Genomic DNA, 19,232 nt, shown 5'->3' with positions numbered 1-19,232 from the left:
GGTTTGTTGTCCCGTCTTGTGCCTGATGGATTCTCCGAGCAGGCTGCAGGACTAAAACTGTCCTTTGTTGTTTGTCCAGGTTTGGCTTTGGTCTGCCCACCTCCCGTGCTTACGCCGAGTACCTGGGTGGATCACTCCACATTCAATCCATGCAGGGCATCGGGACAGATGTTTACCTGCGCCTAAAGCACATTGATGGGAAGGAAGTAAGTTTCCGCATCTAGGTCAGGAGCCAGAACCAGCATCTGTGGAGATGATTGCTAGACGGTTATATTACACTAACCTCATGGCTCCAAACACAACTGGACATGAACTGAAATAATTCTGAAGACCTACTTTTGGATAAGAACAAAAAAAAAAACATCTGAGAAGTTTGTCTTAGCATCACTTGGAGTGAAGGATCTCTAATTTAACTGACTGTGAAAAAAAAGGACTGCTGGAAAATACTTGCAGCTTGGCTTGAATGAGCAAAGACAATAGACTCCTGTTGACTGACCTGATGCTAACATTGGTGGCTACCAGTGATCATTTTGGTCAGCAGTGCCCTCTGCTGGTTTGTCTGCATTTTTCTTCCAGCAAGGGGACTAATGGTTAACAGTCGATAAAAAGAAGCAGGAAAGAAAATCCAATCCCACACTCTCTTTTTAAACTCTGGATGTAGAGACACATTTATTTACCACAGTTTAATACAAGCATAGTATAATAACTTCTGAATTTTAATCTTTTCTAAGACTTTATGGTAACCATTTCTGAATTTGACAGAGGCCACCCATTTTCCTATTGAAGTTACAGGTTGTGTTGCGTTCTAGTGATTTGATACATTAATATTCACCGTATATATATTGTGAGAAGAAATAGTTTTCATTCCAGATCAATCGCCGTTCATTTAATTTGTTATAAATTGAACATGCAGTATTTTTAGATGCTGGTGCTACTACTTTAATCTGAAGCTGCTGCACTCCCACCAGAATTACAGGGTGTTTGTGCAGTCCCTACAGGGATTATCTGCTCAGAGTTTGAAATGTTTGTTCACTTGTTTGATATCACAGCACAACAGTGACCCAGTTGTTATTACAGATTCAAGATGTGGAGATAGGTATTTGTAAACTGTATACTCTGCTGCTATGGGGTAAGGCTCCTTTTGGTTAAAGCTGCCTTAGTTTGACCATTTATAGCTCAAATCCTGTTGTCAGTTTGTCTTGTTGCTCCTTTGAGTTTTATGTTGATGCTGTGCTCAGCGACTGACATTACTGTGACACACAGGTCCGTGCAGTATCACCAGTTCCTCAAGGGGCTGCTTCTTCTGCTTCTTCTGCCTGCAGGATGGTTCTAGCTCCCCTTTGACTTTGTCACAATAGATGCCCGATTACAGAAAAACCTTTAACTTTCAGTTGGGAACTATCAGAGCTGCAAATACAAGACTGATGTCATGCTGTGGAATTACCCGTCGTCATTCCTGCATTCGGTAAGGGATGGGTCAGTTTTATCTTATTGGAGCGAAAAAGGAAGATGATGTTCCATTAAAACAAAAGTACACTGTTTAAAGAGTATTCCTAACACAGGGAGAAAGGTGATTCATTTAATTAGAATTGAATTTTTTTCCCCTTCAAGTAGTCTCTTCCCTTCTATATCTAACCTTTAGATAGCAGACAAATTAAGATTTTTTTTTCTGGAGCAGGTAAAATTCTTTGAAATTGGATTATGATATTATAAATTACATTTAATATTCAGAAGGAGACAAGAGCAGAAATATGGATACTAGCCTCCTTTACATTACAACTTCACTTAATGTCTTGCTCGCTTTCAAAGTTAAATGTTCCACATTATAGGTACAAGAAAATCTGATATGCTGAGAGAAAATCACTTTTTTTTGCTGAAGTTCTGTACAGCAGCTGCCTGTGTATTTATGGTATTCAATATGGTGAATAATTATCAATAAATTGCCACAAAAAAGGAAAGTTGTCTATGATGCTGTAGACATCTCCAATTATGGCCTTGATATATGAATTTTTCTCCCGTCTCAATATAATTTATCTGCAATCAGGAAAGTCACAAAAATGTAATTCATAAAGCTTTGAGGGAGAAAACAAAATGCAAGGTACATAAATGATTTACTATTTACATTTAGATTTAAAAACTAACAAGGTGACAGCAGGTTTAAATTAAATAGATTCTCTCTCTCTCTCTCCTGCCCAGATTTTTATTATGTTAGGGTCATTGGATTAGAAATGTTTAACTGTTTTTCTCTCCACAGATGCTGCCAGACTTGCTGAGTTACTCTAGCAATTTGGTTGTTGTGCTCATTAGTGGGATGTGGGAATACTGGCAAGGTCAGCATTTATTGCTCACTTTTCCCCCCATCACCTTATCAAATCCAATACCATCTGTGCTGAAGGTTTATCCAGATTTGGACATGAGCATGATAAAGGAACAGGGGTGGGGGAGGAAGAGGAGGGGTCCTGGGGCATTGACCAGGAAGATCAGGCACCAGGCCTGGGAAGCAAGTGGCTAAGAGGGAAGATGTGACACAATTAGCAAGCTCTGCTTCTCATTCCTATTTAAAACTTGGTCTTCTGGAGAAATTTAAAACAAATCCAAAAGAAAAGCAAACGAGTCTTGAAGCTCAACCAATCCCAATTATGGTGAAAGTTCTCATTGAGTATGTTATCCTTGCAGTAAGGATTGTGTCTGTGCTTTTCTGCTTTTGGTATTTGCCGTGTACTTCACCACATCATCAAGAGCTAGTGCAACCTGAATGACACCCTCAAACATTGTCTACTAAAGCCAAGACCCTCTACAAAGATGGTTCCTGGGTGATTTCTCAAATTGCTGTTCCGTACCTTGACAGTGCACAAAATCAATCTATTCTTTGCACATCGCAATTTGACCAGAATCTAAATGTGCTAATGACAGCAATCAAGCAATTTTGTTAAGTGACTTTGATTTTTAGTTGATCATCAGAACTTCTGCAGGAAAAAAAATGGAGTAGCTGCAAACTTGATGTGAAATCAAACATTTGTTGGAATGGCACTGCATCGCTCAAGATCTGGGAATAGATGTTTGGTCAGAGGTATCAATTATACAATGTATCTAAACATTAAGAACCGTGTATAGGGTAGTTATGGTAGAGGATTTTAACTTTCCAAACATAGACTGGGACTGCCACAGTGTTAAGGGTTTTAGATTGTGAGGAATTTAAGTGTCTACAAGACAATTTTCTGACTCAGTATGTGGATGTACCTACTAGAGAAGGTGCAAAACTTTACCTACTCTTGGGAAATAAGGCACAGCAGGTGACTGAGGTGTCAGTGGGGGAGCACTTTGGGGCCAGTGACCATAATTCTATTAGTTTCAAAATAGTGATGGAAGAGGATAGACCAGATCTAAAATGTTGAAGTTCTAAATTGGGGAAAGGCCCATTTTGATGGTATGAGGCAAGAACTTTCAAAAACTGATTGGGGGCAGATGTTCGCAGGTAAATGGATGGCTAGAAAATGGGAAGCTTTCAGAAATGAGAGTCCAAAGAAAGTGTATTCTTGTTTGGGTGAAAGGAATGCTGGATGACTAGACAAATTGAGGGTTTAGTTCAGAAAAAGGAGGAAGCACATGGCAGGTATAGACAAGATAGAGCGAGTGAATCAGTATAAAGGCAGTAGGAGTATACTTAAGAGGGAAATCAGGAGGGCTAAAAGGGGACATGAGATAGCTTTGGCAAATAGAATTAAGGAGAATCCAAAAGGGATTTTACAAATATATTAAGGACAAAAAGGGAGAGAATAGGGTCCCTCAAAGATCTGCAAGGCAGCCTTTGCATGGAGCCACAGGAGATGGGGCAGATAGTAAATGAGTATTTTGCATCAGTATTTACTGTGGAAAAGGATATGGAAGATATAGACTGCAGGGAAATAGATGGTGACATCTTGAAAAATGTCCATATTACAGAAGAGGAAGTGCTGGATGTCTTGAAACGCATAAAAGTGGATAGATCCCCAGGACCTGATCAGGTGTACCCTAGAACGCTGTGGGAAGCCAGGGAAGTGATTGCTGGGCCTAATGCTGAGATATTTGTATCATCGAGAGTCACAGGTGCCACTTTTTAAGAAGGGTGGTAAGGACAAGCTAGAAGAACTATAGACCGGTGAGCCTGACATTGGTCATGGGCAAGTTGTTTGGAGGGAATCCTGAGAGACAGGATGTGCATGTATATTGAAAGGCAAGAACTGAGTAAGGACAGTCACCATGACTTTATGCACGGGAAATAAAACTCCATCAAGTTTGTAACTTCTTCAAAATGTCTCACATGAGGGCAGAGCGGTAGATGTGATCTATATGGACTTCAGTAAGGTATTCGACAAAGTTGCCCATGGGAGACTGGTTAGCAAGGTTAGATCACATGGAATACAGGGAGAACTAGCCATTTGGATACAGAACTGGCTCAAAGGTAGAAGGCAGAAGGTGGTGGTGGAGGGTTTTTTCCAGGCTGGAGGCCTGTGACCAGTGGAGTGCCACAAGGATCGGTGCTGAGTCCTCTACTTTTTATCATTTATATAAATGATTTGGATGGGAGCATGAGAGGTATAGTAAGTTTGCAGATGACACCAAAATTGGAGGTGTAGTGGACAGCAAAGAAGGTTACCTCAATGGGATCTTGATCAGATGGGCCAATGGGCTGAGAAGTGGCAGATAGAGTTTAGATAAATGTGAGATGCTGCATTTTGGGAAAGCAAATCTTACCAGGACTTACCATTAAGTGTATAAGGCCCTCAGGAGTGTTGCTGAACAAAGAGACCTTGGAGTCGCAGGTAGATAGGATAGTGAAGAAGGTGCTTGTTATGCTTTCCTTTATTGGTCAGAGCATTGAGTTCAGGAGTTAAGAGGTCATGTGCAGCTATACAGGACACTGGTTGCCACTGTTGGAATATCGTGTGCAATTGTGGTTTCCTTCCTATTGGAAAGATGTTGTGAAACTTGAAAGGGCACAGAAATGATTTACAAGGATGTTGCCAGGGTTGGAGGATTTGAGCTACAGGGAGAGGTTGAGTAAGCTCGGGCTGTTTTCCTGGCGCATCGGAGGCTGAGGATTGACCTTTATAGAGGTTTATAAAATCATGAGGGGCATGGATAGGATAAAAGATAAAGTCTATTCCCTGGGGGGAGGGGGGGGGGGAAGGAAAGAAAGAGGGGGAAAGAGAAGATATAAAAGAGACCTAAAGGGCAGTTTTCACTGAAGGTAGTAAGTGTATGGAATGAGCTGGCAGAGGAAGTGGAGGAGACTGGTACAATTGCAACACAAAGGCAGCTGGATGGGTATATGAATAGGAAGGGGTTACAGGGATATGGGCCGGGTGCTGGCAGGTGGGACAAGGCTGGGTTGGGATATCCGGTCGGCATGGACAGGTTAGACCGAAGCGTCTGTTTCTATGCTGTACATCTGACTCTAGATAACATTCAGCAGGTCAAGTTGCAGTAGGATACACCGGCATTTTGAGCTCTGAAGTGAGATGGTTGTTGAAGACTCTTTCTATTAAGTGCACTTATGTGAAACTACAATCTCTATCAAGTATAGCACACAGCAAGTGGTAGATTTTGCATGTCTAACTACAGTGCACCGTTTCCATTGTTTGAGGAAAGAGGTCGCACAACTAACAAGTCACGTCAAAACTTGTTTTTCACTTTATAGGTAATGAAAGAGAAGGGTGCACAAATACTTCATCCTCACTGACTCAGCCCAGCACAACAGATGCAGCTTATCTTGGAACTGAGTTCCAGAGAGGAGAATGACTGGTCTTTGCATCATACAAGGTGAAAGGGCCTGGCGCATAGGTTTAGAACTGATTGGCACAGACAGGTTGGACCAGTCATCAAGCACCTAAGGACTTTTTTCTATCTCTTCCTAAAAATGTTTGACTCAAAGAAAATTTGACCATGTCCCTTGACATTCAATATCATTACAATTACTGAATACTACACTATCATCTTGGTGGTAGTGTTGATCAGAAACTGGACTGTACCAGCTTCGTAAATACAGTGGCTGTAAAACAGGTTGGCAGTTGGAAACTTGGAGGTGACCAATGTACCTGATGATTTCCAAAAGCCTGTCCACCATTCACAGGACAGCAGCATTCTGGAATATTCTTCACTTATTTGAATGAATATCACTCCAACAATACTCTGGAAGCTCAACAATCTTCCAAGACTAAGCAGCATACTTGAGGAATACCCCACCATCATCTTTGACTTTCATTCTATCACTGGCACAGTCCACCTGATGCACTGCAAGGCACTTTTGATGGCACCTCTGAAAATACCGACAATAGACGTAGGTAAACTACTGCCCAGAAGCTAGAAATTATCTTTGGAAACTTTATATCCTGTTGTCAAGCTGCAATGTTGTAAAATAATTTTTTGAAGCATTTGATAATGAACAGTAATAAAACATAAAAACCCATTGAACATAAAACTCAAACCTATTTGTAAATTAAGACCCATTGCCCAAAAATGTTATGTAGCTTACTAATTTACCAGACACATAACGTGTTACTAAAACAAAGCACTTTTTAAAATCTCTGCCCCACACACCCAACCATGTGACGCTAAGTATATGACTATTTCATCCATAACTGAAGTGCAAGTTTGAAAAATTGACAATTTGAAGGTGGCTGGCAGGTCACTTTTGCTCATTTAAGGGAAAGGAGAATCAAATTGAGTCTGGTTTTCAAATAGTGGACGGTGAAATTTTTTTTAAAAAAAAGGAGCTAGGACTCAAGATGATTTTTCAGCAGAGCAAGCCATTGCTCAAGTAGTAAATTTTCAACACAGCACCATAATTTTGGCAGCAATTTACAACTGAGGAAGTTGTTTTCAACTTAAAAGCAAAACATTTCTGAGTAGCAAGCTTCAGTTCAGGAAGTTACTACAAAGACAGATTACATTTAGCAATTTTTAAACACCAGGACACAGTTAGCATTTAGCTTAAGGGTGGCTTTCAAAAGAATTCATGGCTGATGTTACTGGTATACTGTGCTCTGAATAGCCAAAGAATAATTGAGGATATTAATTTACCATTAAAAATTATTGCTAGCTCTGTGTAAATGTCATTGATAACAATTTAGTTTTACCGTATTTAGAAATCACAGTGCTTCCCAGTAATTTAATTAGTTCAAATGATAGCTATGGCATCAAAGACACACCACAGGATTTCATTCTTGTCAGACAAATTGACAAATTTAAAATCATGGATTTTTTTTAAAAAATGGATTGAATTTCTTCACAAGACTATATTGGACATATTAAGCTCCTCTGGAGTAAACTGGCAAATATGACCATAGGTGAATCGTCAAATTTAACTGGGATTATTAAAAAACATCAAGGACAAAGTTTAAAAAAAAGCCCAGGTGATTACTTTTCTGAAATCTCTTATACGTCTGGAGGCCTGAGTAAAAATGTCCCAGACATTGTCAATGTGTTATTTGCACATTAGTTAAAATAGTGAGCTACATTTAAAAAGGAAAATTAACAACTGCCAACCATTAAGCAGCAGCAGGCAGATACTGTAAAAATTCCATGAATTTACCAATTTTCCAAGCAGTATTTAGTGATGAAAACTGATTAGTTATAGAGCCCCTAGTGGGGTACTATGATAAAAACAAACATCAGAAACTTCCAATGGAATGTTATCAAAATTAAATGAAAATATTGTTACCAGGGTGGTGATAATCTGATATTAAGCAGCATGCTTGAGAAACACTCTCTCAACCATCTTGAACCTCCTCCATCTCCATCACTGGCACAGTGAAGCAACATCCACCATTTACAAGATCCACTATAGCAATTTGCCAAGGGTCCTTCAAAAGCACTTTCTAAAAGTTACCAAAGAGGTGGGCTGTACCTATGATGTCCACTGCGCTCAAATGCCTTTACTGTGTCGGTGGATACTGCTTGATCCATCTCAATGGAAACCTTGGCATAGAAATAACCACAGAAGACAGCACACTGTCAGAGTTTATGCCCTTGTCCACTGCCTGCTGCTGGTTACTTTCAGCAGGTGCCAATTGCAGGCTTCCTGAGGAGGGGTGATCTAAAAAAGGATTACTCTTTCATCTAGCATAGATTTGCAGCTACTTTAGACTTTGCTCCAGAAACATACCATAAACTCCAAGGAAGAAATCAATCCTACAGCAGCACTGCAAAACCAGCATCCTGATCACCATGCTATCAGTTCCAGAAAGGATCACAAAAGCATTCAAATCAGCAATCTTCAGATAACACCAAACTGCGTGCCAACATCTGAACTTGACCATCCAGGAATAAAACACTTTCTGGAGGTGTAACTCCCAGCAGTGCACAAAGAGACTCTAGATGAGGTCTAATCAAACCAGTCTACAGCTGAAGCATGACTTTAACCGTCTTGTATTTTCTTTTGAGCAATTAACTTGTTCAGGTACATTATAACAAAACTTCTGGGCTTAAGTCTCTCATACCCAGACATTCTGGCCTGCAGTTGTCTGTATTCACTCATTTATTAAATACTTTTGCTAATTTCTAATTATTAGGGCCATTCCAGTATCTGGGAAAGATTGCAAAATCATAACCAGCACATCAATTCTCATTTAGAATCCACTTTCTTGTCTAGGAAAGAAGAACTTTGAGCAGGCTGTGTCCTCTTACAGATAAACAGAAAACAAGCAAGTATCTGCCTAGCTTTGCTCTTGAATACACTGCATAAAAAGGAGTGAAAAGCAGAGAAACACACATTGGACAATAGGCAAGTAAAATAACTCACAAAAATATTGTTCTATCCAAAGGAATTATGTGCAGGGCTCCCTGTTCCTGATCGAGTGTCTCCTCTCCCCAGTTTCTTTCCAAACCATTCCAATGGAGGCGCATACCAGAAGGTGGGGTGAATTGACTTGGTTTCCCTTCATAGCTACAGTCTTGACAAATAAAGGCTCATTCTGACATCCTACCACCCAAAAGGGACATTTCACACAGATTCCAGGTCACAAAATACAGCAATTAGAACAGGTGAAAAACCTTTAAATTTAAAGTAAAACTTTATTCAAGTATAGTTGAGATTTCTGAAGTATAGCATGTTTTTTGTGCAGCTACAAATTCAAGATAAGGATCAGAGGTACAAGAACCAACCAGCAGAATGTTATTTACAAGTGGTATAATGCCTACAAAACATCAACTGAGAAATTACTCAAAGCTTTACAAAATTCTGCATTTATTTTCTATTAACTAGGAGAACACCAGGAACAAGAAGTCACAACCTGAATTATTGGGCATTCCACATGAACTCATGTGGCCCTCACCAAGTATTTTGGTCAATAAATATGTATATGACACATATATAAGCAACTGTAAAATGCAAGTCTTGGAGCTGGAGAGTCCTTCGGCAGTCTTCCACTTTTAATTTCATTGCGGAGGACCCTGCATGTACTTAGTCAATATTGCTCCACATTTAAATTGACACACCTTCCAGTACACTGACCATTAAAGCCAGTTCAAACATTGCAGCTGAAACCAAGGTGTGCTGTAACAACATTAAGCGTGAACATGGATTAAACAGATATAAATTAAAAAAGCCTAATATTCCCCCCTGTGCTGGAATAACATTGTATACAGGAGATTACAAGATTGACAGAGTTACAAAATTCACCCAAAGCCTCATCTATTGCAGGTTTCACATGCAGGTACAACAGGGTTAGGAGTTAAATTAGTTGAACCTAGTTGATACTATTTGAACTGAATCAGACACTCAAAATTCAGGCTACATTAAAACAGAATTTCATCACACCGTACAGAAGGGAGATCAACTTGTGTATAAACAAGCAACAGGAACCAGAACCATTTCAAATGTGTCAGAATATACTGTGCCAGAGGCATGAATCTTAACTAGCAAGAAAACTCAATGAGAGGGGACAGGTAACTCAGAAACTGCATCACATGATACAGCAACCTTTCATGTTGTGACACAAGTTGAACTCAAATCTCTGGGAACACTCCTAGTATTGCTTCTCTTAAAATATATACTTTTGATGATCCTTTCATGAAATTCTGCATACTTTAAAAACAGAAGGGGGTAATAAAAAGGAAACCAGCTCTCCTAAAGTACAATGGTTTTAGTGCTTACTGCAGATATATGGCTAGTTATTTTATCTCCAAAATAGAAACATGGTATTGAAGATTTAGAATTTATTTTTTACAAAAACTCCACATCAAGATGCCACTTTCCACAAAATCTAGTAAACTGCTGTAAAAGTGTTCTTGAGATTCTCCCAAAGCCATTTTGTTTTGTCCTATAAGCTTTAAAATGAACCGCTGTGAACAATCACCTTCTACATTTAAAGACAACATCTGTTGAAACAAAAACTTGAAATGACTTCCCAAAAGTGAGGAGGAAACTCCCCAGCAAATTTTAAATAAATGCAGTAAAACTATTCTGAAAGTGTAATAATAGCTGCAGCCACCAAACAAAGGCATCTTTAATTTTTCTGGCCACCCAGACACAATTGGAGAGATTGGAGGTTGAGGATGAACTAAGCACAGATTTTTAATAAACACAATTACTGGTTTTCATACAGAATTGTTTTAGGCGCACATTAAGTGCCAGATAGTCCCACATGTTGAGAGATTGGGTATTGGGGCTGCACCCTGCCTCAGGTCTAGTATTAAGCCAGGTTTAAAAGAATGCACTTGGTGAATATTCCAATGGAACCAAGGCCTTCATCTGAGACTTACCAGATGCACAGATGAGTCTCAGATCAGAACTGTAAACAGAGGTTTTGATTTTTGGGAATAGGAATTATTTTTATTACTCCAAAAACAAGCAAGCATTCAGAAAGCAAATTAGAAAAAAAAAGGACATTCATATTAGTACAAGCACCATCTTAGCAGATAGATCTAAATGACTTAAAGTTATACAGTATTAGTGCAGGTGGATGACAGCCCTCTGCTCATTGTGTTGCCAATGTTAAGCAAAATCGATTAAATAGTTAACTCTCCTGATAAATAGGCAGAGACATCATGTAGACTCAATGCACTTTTCCAGTAATATCATCAAGTCAGCTGTAGTTTTGTATTATTCACAAACTGCAGTTATGTCCACAGACTTTAGTTTTTTTAAAATCGAATCTTACCTAGGGTTTGAATTTAAAACAAACATCCCTTCACAAACAGGATAACGAGACAGGAGGCACTATTCTAATGGGCAAGCAGAAATCAAACAGCATCATCCTTTGTTTGCCAAATTATCTGGAGGGATCTCAAGACAAACAGCAATTTGCATTTATAAAGCATTTGCTCAAATGTATTTTACATAAGGAAGGTGTCCTTTGACTAAATGTTAGTCTTAAGGTTTGGCAATGGCAGAGAAAAGTGACGTACAAAGGATGAGGGTTGATTAATTGCTGAACTTCACCAAGGCAAGATTTGGTTGGGCTTTTAATTCTCTCTGTGACATTAATAGCGCCTTTCCATAGAATCATAAAGATGATTTCAGTACTGGAGGAGGTCACTCAGCTCAATGCCGAGATGTTCACAATCAGCAAGAGCAACTCACCCATTTCCCCCACCTTTTCCCTGTATCCTTCATTAACAGTTACAGACAGTTGCGTAAGTGGGATGGTGAAACATCTGTCAGTGCCAAATGAAAAAAGAAAGAAAATCACACTTGGAAAAATAATAGAAACAGTTAGAGAGGTATTTAAAATGTTTTTGAAGAGATAGGCAAGTAATGCAGTGCATTAGGATATAGATAGTAAAACAAAAGTACAAAATATATTTTAAAATAACCACCATTTGAATTTCACTACAAAAATGCTTTAACTCAGTGAAATGACAGCATCAATGGCAGAATTCAGAATGAAATGTAGCTTCTTAGAAACAGTTTTAGACAATTATGTTCTCTGGTAGAAATTTCTAAAACAAAATTGACACCTGAGTGAATAACCCTGCAACTTAAGAAAAAATATTCCTATAAAACTATCAAATCAAAATGTTAGCTCCCAATGTACCAAGATGAAATATATTCTACTGTAAGGGCAAGGACAATAAATCAAGGAGTGTGAAAACAGAAGTATAGAGGCCTACCTCATTAATCTTCCCTGCTATTATCAACACTTGTACTATCTACTACACTAGCAACCCCTAGCATAGGCAAATAATCCCATTCATTCTTTCTAATTAATGATGAAACAAAGACGGACAATTCAGTGAATGATTCAGAAGTCACTCAGGATTGTTTTGGAAAAACGAACAAACATACAATCCAAGGAAAACAATCTTCAACAAAATATAAACACAGTACAGGCCTGTGGCAGTTTTGCTATTTTATCATCATAGCCATTTTTCTTTCTAGCCTAGTGGAAGAATGCCCTGCAACTATTCAAGAGTAAATGCCTTCTGCAATGAGTCTCTGTAGCATACATACTTCTAAAAATGCTGAGTGGAATTGATAATGTTAGTTTATTTACAACAGCCTGCTAGTATCAAATTAGAAGATGACAAATACAAGTGTTCAGAGAAAAGCAATACTGCTGGCATGAAGACATTATAGATTGTTGCTTGGGCTCCAAGAATATTAGGCTTTGGTGACAGAGATGCCTATATTCCTATCAATACTCCAGAGTCCTAGTCCGTTAAATGAAGCTTAGTCTGTCAATTTTTCTTCATTTATTGATATCAAAGGAAGGTTTATGGCAGTGAACAGGAGCTTTTGTAAGGTGACACTATATTCAAAAACACATTAGATTATAAAGCTTTTTAAAAAGCAAATTGAATAATAACATTTTTAAAAAAAACATAAAACCTCTTCATGTGTGTTTAAAAACACCAGGCCCCTGAGAATGCAATTCCCAATTGTGGCTTAAGATCTATAAATGGAAATTAAAATTAAAAGCTTTAATTTAGTTTTTCTTGATACCAAGTATTTATGACATTCACACACTCCGATAGCCACCAACCATGCTCGCACTATGCAGTGAATATGACAAGGTGGTGTCAATCCTCAGCAGTTAATTTAAACTAGCCTCCCAGTTTAGGAATAGGACCTTGCACTGATAACACAGTACTACTTGCCAATGTGATTCTATCTTCAATAACTAAGTGAATGGTAAATAATTGTTTGTTAAGTGACAGAAAATCAGTTCATATTGGACTACACGCATTAGGTCAGTGTGCAATACCCAGGAAGGCATTCAATAGATAAAAGCAGTGTACATGTGAACTATTTTTTCCAGCACCTCATGTTTACATTGTTACTGAGTGACTTATTTCAGTTTTCTACATGCTGTTACTTTTTAAAAGTTTAAAAGCTTGTTTTAAAAAAGGAAAGCTTAAAAGAACAATCCAACTTTTTATGGATTGAAATATGTTTGAATGGCAACATTTTCCTTTGGCGTCTGTAATTTGCTTTTGATTGAAATATTCAAAGATTTTGCACAGAGAAAGGAGATCGGATCATATTAACAGACATATGACTGGCATTGCCCTGATGCCATTTATTTAAACAACTATTTAAAAACTAATCAATAAAACAATAGACAGATAATATCATGAAATTGTGTTAAACACTGGCAATTAACTTAGCTGCTGCCATTTCCAAGTGTGTTGAATTGGCAAGCCAATCCACATAACTGAAACTACTGAATTAAAGCAATGATGCTGTCTGTTTATCCGTAAGTGAACAGAACAAATGTTCTACCAGCTAAAAGAAAATTGAACTTAGTGCTTTAGCAAATGTACTCAGCACAGTTAATTCCTATTACTGATCCCAAGATGAAGTCCAATGTTATGTTTCACCTTCTTAGTGAAATGACCAGTGCTGTTGCTTCAGGGGGGGAAAAAAAAGATTTTTTGGCAGATTTTTAAAAATGGAATTTAATGTGTGCACTTTTCATTTAAGTAACCCTTTAAATTCTGTCTTCATACTAAAAAGGATATTTCAAAGTTAGATTAAACTTTTTCCCAGGAGCCCTGAGTGTGAAGGAAGACAGATGGATTAAAATTGGCAGCTCAAGGTATGAAAGAAAACTTTCTTTTTAAGAAAAAAGAAAAGAAAGGATTAAAGCATACATGCACAAAAACCCGAATCCTGGAAGAGATTTTACAGCGGTGTTACCAATTTAAAAAACAATTGAAATTATGTCCTCTATCAATTTAAATTTACTTTGCATTAAAAATGAATGTTTTTAAAACTCTTTACAAAATAGCACAAGAGGTGGGATTAGTTCCTGTTAGCTGCATTATCACAGAGTATTTCTTTAATAAGATGTTAACAAAATAATGAAGCATGTACGTAATTTTCTATTTGATATAAAAGTTAAGCACAAGAAATTCATAGAACAAGTAACCATGTGATGTAAACATCTGTGAAACTATTGCTAAAATTGCTTTTGTACTAATTTCACATGTGGATTTATCTTCCTTGCACCATTAGTATGTAAACAAATGCATCATTGTGTACTTATATAAAATTTATTTATGCACACAATTTGAATTCAGAGTGCACACATGTAAATGATAATCCACACTGAGCTAGGTTCCCTCTGTGAAACCACAGCATAGACGACTACCACTGAAACAAAAAAAGATAATTAGAAACAAGATTAGGCTTACAGAAAAATACTTTTGCTGAAATTAAAAATGAACAAGTCCATTGTCAAACAAGGAACAGAAGCACCCCACCTATGGTCCTTTAAGAAACATTTATGTCAGGTGTCACACTAAAAGATTAAGCAAATACAGCTGACTGTTCATCGTACGCATTCAGATCTTCACGTATGGAGCATGGCCTATTGTCCAATGTGTTTGAGAGCTTGCACTGCATAAACAGGGGAAAATGCTGCACTGTTTAAGAGAAAAAATACTTTTGTACAACAGATCAAAAAAGGTAAAATTTCTTTAGAATATCACATTATTTTCAGTATTTTTTTTACTGACGATTTTATCTTTGGATCAAACAAAGCCGTCAATGTTTTGGTTTTAGGTATAAATTTAATTACACACCCCTTAAAGTTTAATCTATTTCAAACCCAACTTGAACAATCTCCCTACTACTTATAGAGAGCAGCAGGTGCCTCAGAATAATATACAGATTTTTACAACTGCTGCTTTAATCAAGTACCATCTATATTCTAAGGGATGTAGGTCTGGCAGAAATTTAGTACATTCTCTTACAATAAATGTGTTTTTTGTAAAGAAGAAATATATAGAACAGATATTCTGCTTTAGCCATTAGACAGCATGCTGTGACCAGTACTTGAAATCCTTTGCTGCTCATATTTGTAGTAAGCAGGATACAATTGAGGACAAGCAGAGGGTTTACATTATTTTTGAAGCCAGACAATAAGCAAGGCTGTAAGGAAAGTCCTCCATTTATCAAACATTTATTCACCCTCTCCAACAGTGCATAGACTAATGATAGAAGCTTAAAGATGGGTGCATGGTATTTGCTTGACCAAAGTCATAAAAACGTTTATGCACAGTGGAAAACTGAGAAATGAGCCCCATGTTAAATTTAAAGAAAAAACAAGCTGAGAGTCTTTGCTCCAAAGGAGGAAACACCTACATAAGATAATGTAAGAAATATCAAACATCCTGAACTCTAAGACTCAAAGAAGGGTTTTTGAAACATACAAATTCAGATAGTTCAGTTAATATAAAGGCTCCTCTCTGGACAGGGCAGCAGACTAATTCACTTGCATAAGTTTATGGTAGTAGCCACATTTACTAACAAACCATATATCCAATGTTAGTAGCACAAGGCCAAACAAATAAAACATGTTTTTTCTCAGTAAGCAGAAGTAAACCAGAATTTGTATCAGCTGTTTCTTGAAATGTGTGGTACGTCAAACTGCTCATAGCGTTTCCATTTAGTTCTGTTTTTGGCAGGATACTTAGATTAAAAAAATAATTTCTGCTATCTACAGGCTAGGTGTTACAGGTGCAATTTAAAATGTCCTATTGTTCGTGAACCAGTCATGTTTACAGTGTTACGTAAACAGGTTGTATGAACCTTTCTGGCACAAGGCAAGTTTGGGTAGGCATGGTTAGTTACAATTAAAGTTAGTCATTAAAAGCAAGTGTTTTACACAACACAGATTTTCATAAAAAGGTCTTATTTCGTTGTTGCACTGATAATGAATCAGTGTAAAACTTACAATATTGCTGTTCCTGAGCAGGAACTGCATTGATAGAATATTAACGAATTGGTACAGAGTCAGAAGCCCTACATGTTTATTTATATAATGGTCTAAAAGTTATCGTGCTTCCATTTTGTCTGTCCTATTTAAATGAGACAGAACAACTAACGGTGAAATTATTCCTTTCAAAGTACTCATTTCTTTTCTAAATGCAATCACTGCACATTTTCCATTTCTTGGATTATAACACCCCTTAATTAGGCCAGGCGGGCTGCCATGGTGCATTTTAAAATACTATGAAATAAGCACAATATCATTGCAGATCACTAATAAGTAAAGCACACCCTACAAAATACAACTTTGTAATAAAACATGTTAGACATCACAGCACACCCCCTTTTCACGATTCTGAGCAGAACTAGAGTGCCATAGCAATCAGTTTGGCCTCAATATATGATCTAGTTTGTTTTGATCAAAGGAATAAAATTCAGTGACAAAAGTCCAAAACAGGAATGAATGAAGTCTATTATTACCAGGAATTATTTCAGTAACCAGGTTTTGCAAACTGACAACTTATTTTTCAGTATTAAGATAATGTGCTGACTCTCAACCTATGCATTATAGGTTAAAACTGAAGTACAGCAAAACGGAATGTCAAAGGAACCGTCATACACTTCTTCAGAAGAAGTATAATTGAACTACACGTGTTAGGAGCATTGGTATTATTTTGGCCTCTCCTCAAATTTAGACTTGGAGGAAATAGTAACTGTCTTTCCCAAACTTAAATTGCAGCCCATCTTTAAGCTTTCTCGTGTTTTTTTTCCAAACATGCATAATATCTTCATGTTCCATTTTTAAAAAATATTCCCTAAATCTACCATATCACTGTTTTCTCTTCAAGAGGGAAAAGGAGGGAGAGGAAGGCAGGGGAAGGAGTTTACTACCAGAGCGCAATGCTCAGAACCCTGTATTTGCAATACAAAAACAATTTTTTTTCCAAAACCATGCTTCATTTTCTAAGTGAAGGCAATTACACCAGTAATTTCCCCCCAAAACTGTACAGCAGTCACTGGATCACTGACTTTGCCAGCAGTGAATGACATGATCACCATGACGACTCCAAACTATCACGGCATGGCCCACAAATACACACACACACCCGAAGCAGCAGGCAGAGGCAATTCTCAAATGTTATATCTGCACTGTCTCCATCCGGACTCGGAGAAACATTTCAGCAAGGCTTATGGGCGACCAGGCGGCTATTTTGTCAACTGTAAACTTCTCCTCTTTAATAGTTTGTCTTCCAAGAGTTCAAAGGGGGCAACATCTGACAGCCCTTCTACAAGGTGCTGACAAGCTTGGGGTGAAATCAGTTTGCAATTCCGAAAGTCAATTAGAGTAAGATTTGGGCAGTCTTTAAGCAGCGATAGGCACTGATCTGTTATTCCATTGCAACCTGAAAGGAAAAAAACATTAAAAGAATTAAGACAACAGTATTTATTGACAATTGTTAATTTAATATTGCCATCTGTAAATGTTATAAAGCTAAGGTTGACCCCTCCCTTTGAGAACTAAACCGAATTACCCAAGTAAAAGAAATCCCTGATGCTCATTTTACAATCCACAAGTAACAATTTATTTATCTAACTGTGAACCCAATTAACTAAACTGTTAACAGACCAAACAATTCCACTCTAACTGCTACCTATTCCCAAATAATGCAAGATTCTAATGGTATGCTGTTCCAATAAGTACAAGTACCACTTATATAACAAAACAAAAGGGTTTAGTCTCTCGAAATTACAGCAAGGTTACGTGTCTTCCAGAACGGTGTCTCTTCTCTGCTGATCCTTCTGTCATGCATGCTTTCTCTGTAGATTCTTCTGACAGGAATTTAGATGGGGTTCCAATGTACCACAGTAAATAGATGGTGCTTTCGCTAAGAGCTCTTGCTGCTTAGCAGATAGCAGTTAGCTCTGGAATTTTTTCCAACTGCCCCCTTCTTTTATACCTCTGATGACCTAGCAACATTTTTACAATCTGATTGTCCTAGTTTGTCAAAACTATCAGATTTAAATTTAATAGATTTCTGACAGCCAAGGCCTGTCTCAAATTGATTTGCTAAATTCAAAAAAATGCTGCTTGGTCTGCTAACTGTACAGCCTTTCAATACAAATGTTTCAATTTGGGTGCTCTGTGCACCTGTGAATCTCCGACCTGCTTAAAGTCATCCCTTTTTAAATCTCTAAACACAGGAAAAAAAAAACCTTTAAAGGGATCACGTAATGCTTTCCCCATTTCACAATTTTACAAACACTAACTTCACAACACTAAATGAAAACTCTTTTCATATTTTCCCTCGGGTTCAGGAGAGCAATGCCAAGCCATCAGCACGACATTGTCAGTACTGGGTGTATCTAATAATTTGGTATATAGTCCGTTATCTTGTCACTAAATGCAGGTATGTTTACGGTATTACAATTTTTTTTAAAACAGGAGACCGAGGCTATTTGACTCACTGTGTCTGCATCATCTTTTCAAACGACCATCTTGCTCAGTGCCATTTTCCTATCTTCTCCCTACACCCTTTTACCCATGTGGTTCCTTTTCAAATAACTATCTAATTCACCTGTGAATACCTCAGTCAAGAATACCTCCAGTACAGGTGAAAGTGATGAAGGGTTTTTGCCTGAAGATTGATTCTCCTGCTCCTCAGATGCTGCCTGACCTGCTGGGCTTTTCCAGTACCACACACTTGACGCATACCTCCAGCATACACTGGCAGTGCATCTGAGACCCTACCTATTCATTGAGAGAAAAACCTTTACCTCTTACCACTTTTGCTTTTACTAATCACTTTAACACCCATATCACCAGTATGTTCAGATTACAAGAGTCTATACAGAGGCATTTCTAATTTTTTAACATTTGCTCAATCAGTAATTCTTATTGTTTGTGAATTACTTTACCCTAGTATGACCACCACTGTGTGGTCAACCAGTGAAGTTTGTAAAAACAGCAATAAAACCATTGACTGAGCTGGCTAAATCCACAGGATTATACTCATCCACTCAATGTCTATGAAGA

At 37.8% G+C, this 19,232-nt stretch overlaps 2 protein-coding genes across 4 annotated transcripts in view; one reads left to right on the top strand and one right to left on the bottom strand.

The window, feature by feature from the left end:
- Positions 1-2,007, top strand: part of bckdk (branched chain ketoacid dehydrogenase kinase) — a 58,802-nt gene extending 56,795 nt beyond the window's left edge. The window contains exon 11 of the mRNA XM_072589396.1: positions 80-2,007. Coding sequence (XP_072445497.1) covers positions 80-224 — 145 coding nt within the window. The 3' untranslated portion in view covers positions 225-2,007. The remainder of the gene's footprint in view (positions 1-79) is intronic.
- Positions 2,008-9,034: 7,027 nt separating this feature from the next.
- LOC140491343 (lysine-specific demethylase 2B-like) overlaps positions 9,035-19,232 on the bottom strand; it is a 171,393-nt gene continuing 161,195 nt past the window's right edge. For all 3 annotated transcript variants that reach the window (XM_072589383.1, XM_072589382.1, XM_072589384.1), the window contains one exon: positions 9,035-17,601. In XM_072589383.1, coding sequence (XP_072445484.1) covers positions 17,405-17,601 — 197 coding nt within the window. In that variant the 3' untranslated portion in view covers positions 9,035-17,404. The remainder of the gene's footprint in view (positions 17,602-19,232) is intronic.

The sequence above is a fragment of the Chiloscyllium punctatum genome, chromosome 19, assembly GCF_047496795.1.
Source record: "Chiloscyllium punctatum isolate Juve2018m chromosome 19, sChiPun1.3, whole genome shotgun sequence".
NCBI lineage: Eukaryota > Metazoa > Chordata > Chondrichthyes > Orectolobiformes > Hemiscylliidae > Chiloscyllium > Chiloscyllium punctatum.
Note: the sequence above shows the minus strand (reverse complement) of the source record. Positions and strands in the feature narration are given on the sequence as shown.